The 15,959-nt window shown below is 43.1% G+C and overlaps 1 protein-coding gene across 4 annotated transcripts in view; it reads right to left on the minus strand.

Moving 5' to 3' along the window:
• LOC106583567 (citron Rho-interacting kinase) overlaps positions 1-15,959 on the minus strand; it is a 48,517-nt gene that overhangs the window by 19,809 nt on the left and 12,749 nt on the right. For 2 of the 4 annotated variants that reach the window (XM_014167914.2, XM_014167911.2), the window contains exons 11-25: positions 15,739-15,855; positions 14,432-14,541; positions 13,010-13,184; positions 12,370-12,567; positions 12,074-12,127; positions 11,741-11,938; positions 10,152-10,345; positions 9,723-9,858; positions 9,436-9,540; positions 9,067-9,207; positions 8,629-8,736; positions 8,044-8,242; positions 7,178-7,342; positions 7,018-7,041; positions 910-1,047 (exon numbers count right to left, since the gene is read on the minus strand). In XM_014167914.2, the coding sequence (XP_014023389.1) occupies positions 910-1,047; positions 7,018-7,041; positions 7,178-7,342; positions 8,044-8,242; positions 8,629-8,736; positions 9,067-9,207; positions 9,436-9,540; positions 9,723-9,858; positions 10,152-10,345; positions 11,741-11,938; positions 12,074-12,127; positions 12,370-12,567; positions 13,010-13,184; positions 14,432-14,541; positions 15,739-15,855 (2,062 nt within the window). The remainder of the gene's footprint in view (positions 1-909; positions 1,048-7,017; positions 7,042-7,177; positions 7,343-8,043; positions 8,243-8,628; positions 8,737-9,066; positions 9,208-9,435; positions 9,541-9,722; positions 9,859-10,151; positions 10,346-11,740; positions 11,939-12,073; positions 12,128-12,369; positions 12,568-13,009; positions 13,185-14,431; positions 14,542-15,738; positions 15,856-15,959) is intronic. The other 2 variants (XM_014167915.2, XM_045705681.1) reach the window with 1 other exon arrangement.

Here is a 15,959-nt window from a genome sequence, read left to right on the forward strand (position 1 = left end):
CTGGTGGCACTGGTTGGTGGCACCAGCCCATAATTTGGTCCCACCAATTTTTTTGCGCAGCGTCAAACAATATGATTTTTTTTAAATATAATCTTAGAAAATCATTCACAGTGCTTTATTAAAAAGTGTTATAGAGTACTGAGGTTGTATTCAAGAAATAGGTTGTTTCATCATCTTTTCATGTTGTGATTCTAAATACTTAAATTTGGTTCCTAATCCAGTGATTGTCATCTTGGGTTGACAATTAGGCTTTTGTTATATTTTAGTGTTGCCTTTTTGATTTTGTTCAATAAAGAAGAATTTGCCTGCATGAATATCATAGGCTAATTTATTTGGGGCCAATTCATCACTCGAGTAAGTGTAAACTCAAAACACATTAGCTCGATCACTAACTCCAAATATAATACCCACTGTTAGTAGCCATGTATTAATCTAAAAGTAAATGTAATGTCCCAAAAAATGTTGCAGTTGTAGCCTACCGCCCAATGAGACCTATGCAATTGCAATGGCCAATGCACATAATAATTTTGCGCGCTCTGTATCTCGAAGCTTTATCAAATATTTCAGTTGTAAAATAGTTGCTAATCAGCACAGAAAGCTGAGAACCTCCTCTCTTCAGCTGTGAAAATATGATAGCGGTGTTTTGCCAGCAATTGGATTTCAAAATGTTATACCATCAGAACACATTTCTTTCTCCGGGAGCATTTTTGTTCCCCAAGAAAGGAGAGCGTGGCTCGGTCAAAACAGCAGCAGGCCAAAGCGAAAGAGGTATCCGGGTAGGTAGACAGTCTGGAGCCCTGGTAATGAACATAATGCAGTGGTCTGGGACATTGCTCATGAGCTCAACAGCAGTGCTACCACAACAGTGATGAGGAAGAAAGGCAGTGCAGTACAGTAGGACCTACTAACCTAGGCAGGTGGCGGCCTGGCGTCCAAAGTGCACGGTGTCCAAGCAGACGGCACACTTGGTGGCCCTCATGTTGAGTCCGAAGTTGAAACGATGGGGTATGTTGTGGTGCATCCTCTCCTTCACACGACGCCCATACTCTACAACAAGATGGAGGGAGAAAAATAGAGTGAAAATTTGTGAAAACTAGAATGAATGAGTTTGCAGTGGTCTTGCACATACAGTGCATTTGGAAAGTATTCAGGCCCCTTGACTCTTTCCACATTTTGTTACGTTGCAGCCTTATTCTAAAATGGATTCAATAGTTTTTTCCCCCCTCATCAATCTAGACAAAATACCCCATAATGTCAAACCAAAAACAGGTTTTCATGAAAAAAAATGTTTTATTCAAAAGTCAAAAACTGAAATATCACATAAGTATTCAGACCCTTTACTCAGTACAGTCTTCTTGGGTATGACGCTACTAGCTTGGCACACCTGCACTTGTGGAGTTTCTCCCATTCTTCTCTGCAGACCCTCTCAAGCTCTGTCAGGTTGAATGGGGGGCGTCGCTGCACAGCTATTTTCAGGTCTTTCCAGAGATGTTTGAATGGGTTCAAGTCCGAGCTCTGGCTGGGCCACTCAAGGACATTCAGAGACTTGTTCCAAAGCCACTCCTGCGTAGTCTTGGCTGTGTGCTTAGGGTCAATGTCCTGTTGGAAGGGAATCCTTCGCTCCAGTCTGAGGTCCTGAGCACTCTGGAGCAGGTTTTCATCAAGGATCTCTCTTTACTTTGCTCCGTTCATCTTTCCCTCAAGCCTGATTAGTCTCCCAGTCCCTGCTTCTGAAAAACATCCCCACAGCATGATGCTGCCACCACCATTCTTGTCCATATGGATGGTGCCAGGTTTCCTCCAGATGTGAAGCTTGGCATTCAGGCTGAGGACTTCAATCTTGGTTTCATCAGACCAGAGAATCTGGTTTCTCATGGTCTGAGAGTCCTTTAGGTGCCTTTTAGCAAAGTCCAAGCGGGCGGTCAAGTGCCTTCTGTTGAGGAGTGGCTTCCGTCTGGCCACTCTACCATAAAGACCTGATTGGTGCAGTATTACAGAGATGGTTGTCCTTCTGGAAGGTTCTCCCATTTCCACAGAGGAACTCTGGAGCTCTGTCAGAGTGACGTGCTCTTGGTAACCTCCCTGACCACGGAACTTCCACCCTGATTGCTCGGTTTGGCCGGGCAGCCAGCTCTAGGAAGTCTTGGTGTTTCCAAACTTCTTCCATTTAAGAATGATGGAGGCCACTGTGTTCTTGGGGAACTTCAATGCTGCAGAAAGTTTTTGGTACCCTTCCCAAGGACTGTGCCTCGACACAATCCTGTCTCGGAGCTCTACGGACAATTCCTTGGAAACTCATGGCTTGGTTTTTGCTCTGACATGCACTGTCAACTGTGGGACCTTATATAGACAGGTGTGTGCCTTTCCAAATCATGGCCAATCAATTCTATTTACCAGAGGTGGATTCCAATCAAGTTGTAGAAACATCAAGGATGATCAATGGAAACAGGATGCACCGGATTTGAATTTCGAGTCTCAAAGCAAAGGGTCTGAATACTCATGTAAATTTGGTATTTAAATTTTTTATATATAAATTATACATTTATATACATTTATAAAAACCTGTTTTCACTTTGACATTATGGGGTATTGTGTGTAGATTGATTAAATGTTTTCCTCATAAATTTTTGAATAAGTCTGTAACTTAACAAAATGTGGAAAAAGTAAAGGGGTCTGAATACTTTCCGAATGCACTTTATACCTTGCAAATTGTTCTTGTCACTTAAATGGTCCTGATATGAGAAAGCAGCAGTTTTTTGACAGCAAGACTAAGCAAGTGGTGTACGAGGCATAGTATACCCCGAAAATTCTCTGCACTTGCATGTTCTCTGTTCTAGTGACATAACCATGACTATGAGTTGGATCATGCAGATGACAATGTGTGTATGTATTTACAAAAGATGGGTAATGGTTTCAGATCTACTCAGTTTTGCAAAAAGAAAGGCTGGTTAACCCTTTACACTCATACCTGTATACAGGTTGAAAATGGCAGAGTTGGGCAGTGATAAGGACCTAAATTGGAACACATTGGCTGTATGCCAACATGCTATAAATGACGTCAGAGCTCAGCGCCTCACAGCCTTGTACGGGTTTTGACTGACAGCCTTTCGGAACTTGAGCACCACACACGACAAGAGTTTGCCCCCATCATCCCTCCCGCTAATTGGGCAACTTTTGCACATTTTTTGTTGTCTGAGTGAGGGAATTGCTCTAAATTATTTCCAAGATGAGATGTTGAGGATTATAATAAATACCGCTTTGATGTCATACAAGCAAGCCAAACAACCGTGAGTCCAAATGTGCACTTCACATTTCCAGATCATAAAGCTCATGTCATGTACAGTGTCAACGTTTATGATCACTATGTTTGATGTACAGTTACAAGATGACATGGTGTCATACCCTGGGTTGTTCTGAACAGAATGAGTCCATTTGTCTATTGTGAAGAGAATTTGCAGCGCAACATGCACCTGAATGCACACACCTGAATGCACGCTACTACTTTCTACGCGCACAAAATATATTTTCTCTGAATTGCCCTGTGAAAGCCTAACACTATAAGATTGTATTTTATAACTTAGCTAGTCATATTGGCAATAGAAAAAGCTTTGTCCACCTGACCCAGATTGCAATTTATAAAGGGATATTTTTGGATGGTGTGTGATTGGGTTCCAAACAAAACAACTACAAGTGTGCTTAGTCCAGTTCCTCAACGGCACAGCTAAGAGAGCTCAGAAAAGCATCTTATAGTTGAAGACTGTTCTGAAAGTGCATTGAAATTACTTAGAAACTGTGCACACTTTGGAGATGTGTGTGACCACTTGGAGACACCAGTTAGTCCTCTCACTCAAACACTTGTCATTTTCTTGTCTTATGTTGCACCTACCCCACATTTTCCAGTAATATTCTTATGTTACTGAATGTATCCAGAGTATTTTCAGATTTCATTATCAACAAGTGCAGCAAACTGTAATCCAGAAGTCCTGATCCTCACCCTCTTCTTTGCGTTTGAGGGCGTTTGGCACAGAATAAAATATAACTCAGTGGCAGTTACATTTGCCAAGACCCACCCACATCTTGTTGACCAACTGATGGAGCATTTCCTCAGTGGATTCTGAATCATTCTCAATTTTTGCCCACTGATACTCTAAACACTTGTTCCTTCTGCCAATAACCCTGACAGCATCACATCATGGTTTCTTTTAGGAAACTTTGGCACCGGACAATGTGACTGGAAAGATTTCAATACAGAGGACATTTGAGAAATGTACCGGACATTCATATATGCATCGGATACTTAACGCATTAGGGCGTACACCCAAGGTGCTCAAAATCACATTTAGATTCTTGAAATTCATTTTACCAGAATATAAATTAGCCTGTAAAGTTTTAATAAAATAAAGTAGAATGACGTTCTTATACCAACATGACAAGTTTTATTGAAAAGCAAAACATTTCCAATTGCATAAATGAATATAAAAAATATACACTACCGTTCAAAGGTTTGGGGTCACTTAGAAATATCCTTGTTTTTGAAAGAAAAGCTATTTTTTTTCTTTTGCAATTATGTTAGCATAGCTGAAAACTGTTGTCCTGATTAAAGAAGCAATAAACTGCCTAGAAGGCCAGCATCGCGTAGTCGCCTCTTCATTGTTGACGTTTGGACTGGTGTTTTGCGGGTACTATTTAATGAAGCTGCCAGTTGAGGACTTGTGAGGCGTTTGTTTCTCAAACTAGACACTCTAATGTACTTGTCCTCTTGCTCAGTTGTGCACCGGGGCCTCCCACTCCTCTTTCTATTCTGGTTAGAGCCAGTTTGCGCTGTTCTGTGAAGGGAGTAGTACACAGCATTGTACGAGATCTTCAGTTTCTTGGCAATTTCTCGTATGGAATAGCCTTCATTTCTCAGAACAAGAATAGACTGACGAGTTTAAGAAGAAAGGTCTTTGTTTCTGGCCATTTTGAGCCTATAATCGAACCCACAAATGCTGATGCTCCAGATACTCAACTAGTCTAAAGAAGACTAGTTTTATTGCTTCTTTAGTCAGGACAGTTTTCAGCTGTGCTAACATAATTGCAAAAGGGTTTTCTAATGATCAATTAGCTTTTTAAAATGATAAACTTGGATTAGCTAACACAATGTGCCATTGGAACACAGGAGTGATGGTGGCTGATAATGGGCCTCTGTACGCCCATGTAGATATTCCATAAAAAAAAATCTGCCGTTTCCAGCTACAATAGTCATTTACACATTAACAATCTCTACAGTGTATTTCTGATCAATTTTATGTTATTTTAATGGATAAAAAAAAATGTGCTTTTCTTTCAAAAACAAGGACATTTCTAAGTGACCCCAAACTTTTGAACGGTATTGTATATAAAATTTAAAAAACACAGTAATAAAACCCAACTTCAAAATATTATATTTATATAATATAATTTGCGAACGACGCTAAAGGCTATTTGTATGAAATTGTAATTAATAAATAAACAGGTGTTTTCAAATACAATCTAGGCCTCTCTAATTTAATTTAGATTAGTCATGAACATTTGATTTTGGCCTAATAAATAACACAATATGGTTGTCTACAAACACCTGGGCCAGCAGGTCCTGATGAGAAGGGATCCAGATTCATGTAATATTTGACTTTTTGTAGCAGGTTAGGAGAATTAATGTAGCAGACTATGATAATTAGGTTAAGGTTAGGTAAAGGGTTGGGATTAGGGTTAGCTAAAATGTACACACAAAAAAATAACTTTTGACCACCATGACCGGGTCGGCCAGTCACACTCCCGCTGCAGTTCAGCACCACAGCAGCTGAAAGAGATATTATCAAACTGATGTTGGACAATCAAATTCGATATGTAAATAAACTAAATTCGTTAAGGCTGGTTCATTGAGAGAAAGCTTATTTTACAATGCTCCTGTGAAACGAGGCCCACACCATGCCTTTCTCAAGATCAGATAATATCTCACTCTTACAGTTCTTATGGATGATGTTAATGTTATGTTTATTGTAATTTGAATTATCGCGGGTTGTGACTTGTGTAATGTGTGATATACATGGCTTATTGATAACAACTCTGTGCCTAGTGACTGCAACTCTCCGATGTGAATAGTCGTAAACGATGTATTGTTTCCAAGTGTTACTGAATAAGCTCAACTGAAGTGCACCAATTGCGCATGATACACATCCTTACTCTAGTCTATCAATCCATTCCAATCTTCATACTATTAACATGCATTGCTGGCCCAAAACCTAATATACTACATGACACAGAGGCAGCATATGTTGATCTTGCTTAGGATGGCAGTAGAACTTCTAGGATCGGGCCTGATGAACACAAGAATTTGCCTCTAATTTACTTGCGTTTGCGGCAAACGATGGCCTGCTCAAAGTGAGCTGCTGCTGTTGGGAAGTCAAAACTGTCCAACTCCTTGGAGCACCTTGCGATGCGCATCAGCCTCGTTACTTTGTCCTCAAGAAGGCGTGATCTTGAGGCAGTCTTTACTCTGTTTTGGAGAAAGAATCCCCTCACGCTAGAAACAGGGATAATCAACACAATCTTCGTCAATTTTTCCCAGTCAGGGTACACTTAGCTGAAGTCCCTTATGAGGACCTTGTGTCTTTTGCGTGAGTAAAAATAGAAACACACACCAGACACTAATTTCCAAGCAGCTTGATGATTTATTAGCCTATGAAGCATATTTGCCTTTGAAGTTGGAGCTCATCACTGGTATTTCCATCAATTAATAAACAGCATTCTTTCGCAATGGAGTTTTTTTTAGGACAATTTGGCTGGCAACAATTTTATTTATTTGCTTAAAAAAAAAATATTGGCCAAAAGACAGCATTTACCGGCTAATGGAAACCCTGCATCACATGCACCACAGATGCAGGCTAGCATTGTAAATGTGCCCCATGAACCAGTTGCAGCGAGGAGTGAACACAAGCACAATGAGGTGGAAGATGGTGATCTCTTCAAAAAACATTTTCAAACTGGGAATACACTTACTTTCAAAAGTTACTCTTCGCTTCTCTGTGAGCAGAATAAGAGGGAAAAAAAGAGTTCTAAAAGTGGCTAGGTGACAGCAGAAGATAGCAAGGAGAGCAAGAAAATTAGAGAGAGAGAGAGACAGAGAGCGACAAGAGAGAGCAGGGGCTGTAGGACTTACCCTCGGGCGTGGAGCTCTCCTTGCAGCGGGCAGAGCTGGAGGGTGCCAGTAGAATGCTGGGGTTGGGCTGGAGCTCAGGGGACTTGACAATGGCCGACATGAGTATCTGCTGACGGGCAGAGGCAGGCGTGGCCGGGGCATGCTCTGAGGCTTTGAAATGGGCCGCTGGGGGGGAAAGGGTAATACCTAATCAGTTGTACAACAATGTGTTCAGTGGAAATGTGTCTTCTGCATTTAACCCAACCCCTCTGAATCAGAGAAGTGCGGAGGGCTGCCTTAACATCCACGGCGCCCGGGGAACAGTGGGTTAGCTGCCTTGCTCAGGGGCAGAACGACAAATGTTTACCTTGTCAGCCCGGGGATATGATCCAGCAACCTTTCGGTTACGGGCCCAACGCTCCTACCCGCCCTGCTACCTGCCACCCCCAGGGAGGAAGGCAGGGGAAACGTTAGCCTTTGGGTACATATCTGGCACACCAGAAATGTTGCTTCATGTCCCCATCATCAATATACAATGACCGTGTTCAAATACTTCAAAAACGTATTCTCACTTCCCTGAATTAAGACATCTTTCCACTGGACTGCTCTCCCAAATATCATGTTAGATCAGTGAGAAGTTCAACGAAAGGACAGGATACAGTCCAGGATTTGAACCAAACACTATGACAACCATCAGGGAATATATTCACAAACAACTCACAGTAAGAGTGCTGATCTAGGATCAGTTTTGCCTTTTAGATCATAATGAATAATATTGCATGGACAGGGGGGCATCTGATCCTAGATTAGCACTCCTGCTCTGAGAGGCTTTATGAATATGAATAGATGAATAGATCCTACAATAGGTTGTTGGCGACACCACCCACTCTCTTCTCTTAGTGATCTCAACTCTATCCTCATCTTCTGCAGAGCCTCCTCCAGGTCTGAGCAGCGTGTCCTCTCCTTCTCCAGGGCCACCTTCATGTCACTGTACTGCATGGGCAGCGCCGGGTGAGCCTGGGCCCCGGATCCCCCAGCTCCATTCCCATTGGGCCCCAGCTCCTCACGACGCCGCCCAAAGATACCCTGGCAGGAGAAAGAGAGGGTTAGACGGAGCTTCAGAAAGAGTTAGCATCACTCTCACATATAGTAACATTACAATGTATTGTCTCTGTTTTCATTCTCATTGACATAACACTTACATTTTTTACATTTTAGTCATTTAGCAGTTGCTCTTATCCAGAATGACCTACGGTAGTGAGTGCATACATTTTCAGATTTGTTCCTACTGGTCCCCCATGGGAACCCACAACCCTGGCATTGCAAGTGCCATGCTCTACCAACTGAGCTACACAGGACCACGACAAATGAAAAATCTGTGTGTGTAGTGAGTGACCTCTCGAAGAAAAATAAATATCTGCTTCTATGCAGACTCTGCCATTTACCACATTTCCAGCAGTGAGTTCTCTCACCTTCTTTTTCTTGGTGGGCAGGTCCATTTTGGCCTGTAGGAAGTCAATCAGTTTGGTCTGCTGAGAAATGGTGCCCTCCATCTTGACTTTCTCATGAGAATAGACAGCCTGTGTGTGGTGGGAGAGGAGCAACATCTCAGAATCAGCCTCAATATAAGAGTACCAGCTAACATCTCAAATTGAACTAGCTGTAGCAGCTGTGTTCCAGCAACTATGGCGGATGTATGCGTAATCTGGGTCATATTCATTTGGGAACACAACAGAATACTTTTAAAAGTGTTTTGCCACAGAAAACGAAAATGAGAATTTCTTATTGGACAAGACCACGTAGTCCTTCCCTGTTTCAGTCCGTTTGGTGCCTAATGAATACCTCCCAGGCCAGGCCAGTACAGCTCAGCAGTGTAATAACAGTCTAAGTGGGAGTGTGCGTAATGTCACCTGAATGTTCTCCAGCTGGTACTCCAGGTCAGTCCTCTCAGTCTTCAGCAGGTCAGTCTGGTCCAGAGCATCCTGCAGGCCCTGGGTCAGATGGAAGATGTGGCTCTTCTGTAGGTCCATCTGCTGCTGCAGCTTTCCTTGCTGTGGTGGGCAGATCACCACACAAACACACATCATTCCAAGACAAGCTAAAAGCTATTTTGTTAACTCTTTATTTTACAGTCCTATCTCAATAGGGCTCGTCTTCACAAAAAGTTTCAGAGTAGAAGTGTTGATCTAGGATCAGCCCCCCTATGTCCATGTTACCTTATTCATTATGATTTAAAAGGCAAAACTTATCCTAGATGAGCATTGTGGGGTACTTTCTACCTCATCCATTAGCCTCTGCTTCAGCTCCCTCTCTGTCTCCAGTTTCTGCTGCAGGGTGCGGGCGTTCATCTCCAGCATGGCGTGCTTCTTCTCCAGGTCATTCAGCTGACAATAAACATACAGATTCAAAATGTGTGTAAAATAATCATAATAACATAACATGCCATTCAGCAGACATTTTTATCCAAGTGCCTTACATTGCATATTTATTTTTGTATATTTGACCCCAACAGGAATCAAACCCACAACCCTGGCGTTGCTAGTGTCACGCTCTACACAAGACTCACCGTATCAGAGAGACTCTCAGCCTTCAGTCTCTGTTCTTTCAGAGCTTGCTGCAGAGACACAATCTCCGCCTTGTGCTCCCTGACCGCTAGCTCCACTGCCTGGCGAGACTCGGTACTGCGCTGGTCTGCACGCAGCCTGAGCACACAAACATAACATTCACTGTGTGTGCACAACTGTGTGTTGGTAGGAAGCAATGTTTGTATGATTAGTCTGTGAGATGGCAGTGTGTGTTTTGTGTGCCGGCCTTTGCGAATGTCAATATGAGATGAGCACGTGTGTATGTACTATGTATGATGTGTGTATGTATGATGGTATGGGTGTGTATGACACATGTGAATTTGTGTATATATTAACGGTTGTGCGTGTGTGTATAATGCCTGCTCATGTTACGTGTGTGTATGATACCCGGCGTGCGTGTGTGTATCTGCCTGTTCTGCTTGTCGTTGGCCATCAGGCGTTGCATGTCTCGGGTCCTTCTCTCGGCCTGGTTCTTCTCGTCCTCCAGTGCTCCCCTCCAGGCCTCCCACTGTCTCTCCTTCTCCAGCAGCTCATCATTCAGACTCTCCAGCTCCACAACCTGTTCCTCCAGCATGCTGCATGTCGTCTTCAGAGTCTCAATGTTCTACAGGCACACCAGTCACTTGTTTTATTTTGTTTTTATGTAACTAGGTATGCCTTTATGTAACCAGGTAAAACATTGAGAACACAATCTCTTTTGCAATAACGACCTGATACACTTGTTGCTTCCTATGCTGAGTCTGTATACATCTCAAGGTCCAGCTAGGGTTGGGCGGTATACCTCTTATTTTCTATATACCGGTATTGATGCATGGACCGGTTTGGGTTGTTACTTTACCTTCTATAATGGTATTTGAATGTTTGGTTTGTTAAATGTGATACGTATGTAACGTCCATTTTTATAGTTTACTCCACTACTTGAGTCATCCCTCTCCGCTCTCTCTCTCTCTCCACACAGACCGAGTCCCACCCCCAGTCACCCAAGGAGCGCATTTGTTGTTGCTTGACAACGAGACACTTTCATTCAGTCTGCATGGTCAATGCAACAATGCAACAATGTTGTTTCCAATTTGATCTTATTATAAATCCACAAGCGTTCTATAATTACAATATTAGTTTGTGTTTCTTACATCTGCAAACAGCTAGTTTGCATTTTATTAGCAAGTTAAGCTAAATCGTGTTAGCCACTAATGCTAATCGCTGGCTAGCTACCTAGCCAGAGCAAACGTAGCTAGCTAATACAGCCTGATACCAGTGCTGGTGGAGCACTAATTCAGCATGTTGTTTGTGCAACAGTATCTTCTTAATCAATGAGGAATAGGCGAAGCATGGTTGGCTATATGAATAAATATTTAATGTAGCCAAAGATTATAGGGTCCCCTAGGAAACATGGAACATCACTTTGGTTCCTCAACCCTGTCACAATAACTCGTCCATGGCATTTTCATTCACTGTCATGTCAAGCAACACTGTATTCAAAGTGCCCACTATTATTTATATTCTATCTATATAATTATAATAAACATTATATTTCCATGATTCCAAAAGTTCACCCAAGTGTTTTGATCTAAATCGCAATTGCAACATTTAGTTAAAAATAAGGCCTAGTATTTTTGCCCATATCGTGGGAGTGTGGAAATGATCTCAAATGAGTGCAGGAAATGCAGAAATGGATGGAAATGCAGGGAATTATTTTAGGTTGAAGTTGAATTGAACAGTATAAAACAATCAGAATGGAGAAAGACCCATTGAAATCATTTAGAATATATGTGTTGCCACCCTAGGGTCACGCACTACTCATAAAGCAAATTTAGAACTTTTATTAATCTAAAACATAAAATACCGTAAAAAAAGTGAAAAATACCATATGATATGATATTTTGGCCTTATCTCCCAGCCCCAGGTCCAGCTGTTCTTTAGTCATTGAACGTAGTATCACAAACATTCAACAAACATTCAGGAAGTTAGAGAGAACAAATGATGAGCAAACGTCTGTCACCTGTTTCTGGTTGTTGAGGTGCATCTCTCGGTCAGCCACCTCGCGGCGGAGGCGGTCCACGTCCTGCCCCAGCTGCAGGCGGTCGTCCGTCTCGTCCGTGGCCTCATCCAGCTGCTTGGATAAGTAAAAGTTCTGTCGGTTCAGCTCGGCGTTCTCCTGGCTCAGCTGGGTCAGCTGATCCTCTAGGTCTGTGATCACCTGATGGGGGGGAAACACACACAACCGAACAGAATTCAATAAGTAGGTGTTTCATTGCTTTGCTTGAATGCACAAAAAAGTCAACATGCTATACCACCATTTCCTGCATTTGGAATTCCAACAAATTCTACTTACTGAGCAACTGTCTCTCAGGGCGTCAAACTTGCGTTGGATTTCATCTCTGTGAGCCTGAAAAAACAAAAAGGATTATGGGTTCAATTCCTGGGGCCACCCGCAACTGAAATGTACTCACACATGACTAAGTCACTTTGGATAAAAGCATCTGCTAAATGGCATATATTATTATGTATTATTATTCTTGACCTCTTGTGTGATTTACATGAGGCAGGTTGGTTGTGTATGTGCATGTATGGCTGTGCAGGCTGACTTGTCTGGTTGTTCTGCCAACATCCTCTCATATCCTCTCCTACCCTGAGGGCGGTGATCTCCTCCTCGGCCTCGGCAGTGGTGTCCTCCAGCTCTGTCTTGGCCTGCTGCAACTGGCTCTCCAGGGCATGACGTGCTGCCTGTAGCCCACTGATCTGGGACTCCCGCTCCTGCAACGACAATGTCAGCTCCGTCACCTGACGCTTGATCTCCAGCTTCTGCTCATCGTGCTCCAGGCCCATCTAGAACACCAAAGGTTAAAGGGTCAGAGGTTAAAGGGTCATCGCTTTGCTTTGGATTTTATAATACATGGGTGTGGGTCTAATCAGGTATGAATTGTTTCTTTGGAAGAGTAAAGTTGCTTGAGGTGATGTATCACTTGAAACTGCAACTGAAGTTGCATGCAAGTAGCTTTGTGTAAATGTCAGCCAAAGTCAACACTTTTAGGGCTGGTTTCCCAGACACTGATTAAGCCTGGTCCTGGCCTAGAAATCACTTTCAATGGAGATGTGCATGGTTTTTAGTCCAGGACTAGGCTTAATCAGTGTCTAGGAAACCAGCCAATAAAGTCTTATTGTTGCACCATACAAGTGGCCCCTTCTCCTTTCCTCTGGATCCTCTCCCATTTATTAAATTTCCCCTCTGGGGATCAATAAAGCTTATTCAATTAACTTCAACTCTGACCTCTCTGAGCCTGGTCTCCATCTCCAGCAGACGGCTCCTCTTGCTCTGCTCCTGCTGGTTCATCTTCTCAAGGTGCTCCTCCAGCTTGGCGTTCTGGGCTTCCAGCTTCCCCGCTTGGGACTCCAGGTAGAACTTCTGCTGCCTCAGCTCCGAGATCATCTCCTCCTGGGCTTTCCTGCCACGACAGACAGACAGACAGACAGACAGACAGACAGACAGACAGACAGACAGACAGACAGACAGACAGACAGACAGACAGACAGACAGACAGACAGACAGACAGACAGACAGACAGACAGACAGACAGACAGACAGACAGACAGACAGACAGACAGACAGACAGACAGACAGACAGACAGACAGACAGACAGACAGACAGACGAGACAGACAGACAGACAGACAGACAGACAGACAGACAGACAGACGAGACAGACAGACAGACAGACAGACAGACAGACAGACGAGACAGACAGACAGACAGACAGACAGACAGACAGACAGACAGACAGACAGACAGAACAGACAGACAGACAGACAGACAGACAGACAGACAGACAGACAGACAGACAGACGAACAGACAGACAGACAGACAGACAGACAGACAGACAGACAGACAGACAGACGAGACAGACAGACAGACAGACGAGACAGACAGACAGACAGACAGACAGACAGACAGACGAGACAGACAGACAGACGAGACAGACAGACAGACAGACAGACAGACAGACAGACAGACAGACGAGACAGACAGACAGACAGACAGACAGACAGACAGACAGACAGACAGACAGACAGACAGACAGACAGACAGACAGACAGACAGACAGACAGACAGACAGACAGACAGACAAGACAGACAGACAGACAGACAGACAGACAGACAGACAGACAGACAGACAGACAGACAGACAGACAGACAGACAGACAGACAGACAGACAGACAGACAGACAGACAGACAGACAGACAGACAGACAGACAGACAGACAGACAGACGAGACAGACAGACAGACAGACAGACAGACAGACAGACAGACAGACAGACAGACAGACAGACAGACAGACAGACAGACAGACAGACAGACAGACAGACAGACAGACAGACAGACAGACAGACAGACAGACAGACAGACAGACAGACAGACAGACAGACAGACAGACAGACAGACAGACAGACAGACAGACAGACAGACAGACAGACAGACAGACAGACAGACAGACAGACAGACACACACACACCATTGAGGTTTCAACCCAAAATGCATTGTTTGGGGGATAATAGTAAACTTATTTGATATTGTATGCAACTTTGGTTCTCTAAAGGGATGGCATGAGGTTTTAGTTGGGTGTGGAGTCCCAGTTGAAGGCCACCACAGTCACGTGATTTTTATGGATATAGATGCTACTGTTAGTACTCACAAGTTTTTCTGGGTGTAGATGCTACTGTTAGCGGCTAGCTTGTTGGCCTCGGAGAGCTCTGCGATCCGTTGTTCCAGATTCTTCATCTTGGAGTCCATAGCGTTGATAGTCTGGAAAAAAAGGAAGTGCATCACTCTTTGATGTACATATTTGAAATAATATGTGAAATAAAAAACACATTTAATGCATTTCTACTTTTCAATTTAAGGGAACATAAATTGAAAACTGTTCCAGGGCAGGTGTGAAAAATGTCACAAGGCAGCACTGTATCACAATAATTGAGACGTGGATGCAAAGTGATCCTATCTATTTATGAAGGCAAACGCTTTCATCACACACAAAAAAATCTGTTCATTGTTCATCACTTCCATCAAAACACAGCCATTTGAAACTGTTTAAGAAATGGTAGAAGATTGTAGCCAGACCCATATATTCAGACTGGGACTAAATATAAAAGCCATATAAATTAAACATATGGCTCTGATTGTAGCTACTGTATTGAAACGCTAAAATAATAGAATATATAGGCTAAAGCTACATTTAGATGCAGGCCAGAATCCCTTTCTGTCAATGTCAAATGTCGTCTGGCTCTGGTTCTGGTCCAAAAGCCTATTAGCGGGAGCTAACTCAAGTCTATCACATTAACCAGATTACAGACCTTGCAGAGTGACCCGGTGTAACAGAATACTCGGAATGATCCTAGCCTTTAACCTCCACAAGATTCACATTGACAAATTGAGCGTAGCGCCAAAGAAAACAAACAGAACTTAGCCCATAAATATGTCAGAGAATCTGTCCTCAAACAATCACAAGCTGTAGCAGAGATATCTGAGGCTCCTGCATACACGGCCCCTTTTATTCAGCTTGCTCCTGTTCTATGACATGCAGCTTATGATGCGTTTCATTCAATGTTCTCATCTCCACTTTTATCTACAGTCTCGCGACTGACCGACTTACACACAAGCGATTGAATTCACATTAATGTTCACTTTGCACAGAATTTTCCTCTCCAAAATGCAAGCACTGTTGCACTACACAGTCCTGCACCTACTGTATGGACAATCAACACAGCTTTGTGAAGAACATTTTTAAATAACTAGATTCAAAGTGCAGTCAGTTAAAAAGTGCAGAGTACGCTACTTAAAACTTTTTGAGGCAGCGCCATGTTTCATGTTAGTTTCTTAGCACTGTTTGATCACTGAATTGAACAGGAGAAATAAGGCTGGAGCAGAATTGATGAGATTGTGTTCTACTTCTTTCTCTGACAATGTATTATTTATATACATCTCTGTGAAAATGGTCCTTACTGCTTTCTGTTCACTTAGGAGCTTGCACTTCTCCCGGGCCTCTTCCTGGTGGTGGGCCCGTTTGGACTCCAAGCTCTCCTTGTCTGCCAGGTCCACCTTGATCTGGCCCTCAAGGACCTGGGTAGTGTTCAGCAGGGAGAAAAACTGAAACAGTGAAATGCGGAGGTACTACCGGACCATGTCCAATAAGAACACAGATTTATGTTTTTCAGTTGCAAACA

This window comes from Salmo salar, chromosome ssa22 (genome assembly GCF_905237065.1).
Source record: "Salmo salar chromosome ssa22, Ssal_v3.1, whole genome shotgun sequence".
Classification (NCBI taxonomy): Eukaryota; Metazoa; Chordata; class Actinopteri; order Salmoniformes; family Salmonidae; genus Salmo; species Salmo salar.